Raw genomic sequence first — 1,072 nt, forward strand, 5'->3', positions numbered from 1 at the left:
TGATTATATTATCTAATTAATAATTTAATTAATTTTAATTTCTTTTTCAAAAGAAAGTTTGAATTACTATACAATTGTATTATGTATGTATATCATGATTTTGTGTCTTTTCAACTATTTATGACTTTTATCATATGAAATGCAATTGGTCAATCTTTTCTCTACTCTATAGCGGCTATGTCATCACATTTTGTAATATAGATGTGTGTGATTTATATATGTATTTCTAAGTTTTTGGAATTTGTCTAAAATGGTAGAGACAAACATAGATATATACTACTTATTATTAACCCTAATGATGTGATAATATTCGTTGCTTTTGAGTTTGGTTATAATGGGGTACATATATATCATGCTGTGAATTTTGACTAATGTTTTGAAACATTTTAGGAATAATAACAATAAGCCAAAGAAGAAAGAGAAAAAGCCAAGAGAGCCACGCTTTGCATTCATGACCAAAAGTGAGATTGATCACCTTGAAGATGGATATAGATGGAGAAAATATGGACAGAAAGCAGTCAAAAATAGTCCATATCCAAGGTTTATTTTATTTTATTTTATTTATTTCCAATAGATAATTGCTAAATTTAGGTTTTGTAAATGTTTATATCTAATAAGTACTATACTTATAATTGAGTCTCTTTTTGTCATCAATTATATATATGTCTACTAATAATTATGGTAATAATGTAGATATGTTCATAAGCTCATGTTACTTTTAAAAATATATATAATTAGAGACTCATAGAAATTCAAATAGGATGTAATAAGTTAGATTAGTACATGGAGCAAAAGTACCATTAATACTACTACAAATATGGAAACTAGCAAATTTTATGTAAAAATAGTATTTAACGTTTAGTATTCAGTACTTTCACAATTGTAATACACAATTACTTTTATTATTGTAAATTTAATCATTTAATTTTAGGTGAAAACTCAGGTGCAGTCGACTTCACGTAAAGTTGATAAATGAGAGTCGTTAGATAATTTGACTGATTTGACTAAATTTTCATCTAACGGCTCTCAACTATCAACTTCACATGAAGTCGACTGCACCTGAGTTTTCACC

The 1,072-nt window shown here is 26.5% G+C and overlaps 1 protein-coding gene across 1 annotated transcript in view; it reads left to right on the forward strand.

Annotated features, from left to right (window-relative positions):
• The window catches only part of LOC107608041 (probable WRKY transcription factor 71), a 3,146-nt gene that overhangs the window by 902 nt on the left and 1,172 nt on the right, over positions 1-1,072 (forward strand). Inside the window, exon 2 of the mRNA XM_016309933.2 lies at positions 391-540. Within this exon, the coding sequence (XP_016165419.1) occupies positions 391-540 (150 nt within the window). The remainder of the gene's footprint in view (positions 1-390; positions 541-1,072) is intronic.

Source organism: Arachis ipaensis, chromosome B07 (genome assembly GCF_000816755.2).
Source record: "Arachis ipaensis cultivar K30076 chromosome B07, Araip1.1, whole genome shotgun sequence".
Classification (NCBI taxonomy): Eukaryota; Viridiplantae; Streptophyta; class Magnoliopsida; order Fabales; family Fabaceae; genus Arachis; species Arachis ipaensis.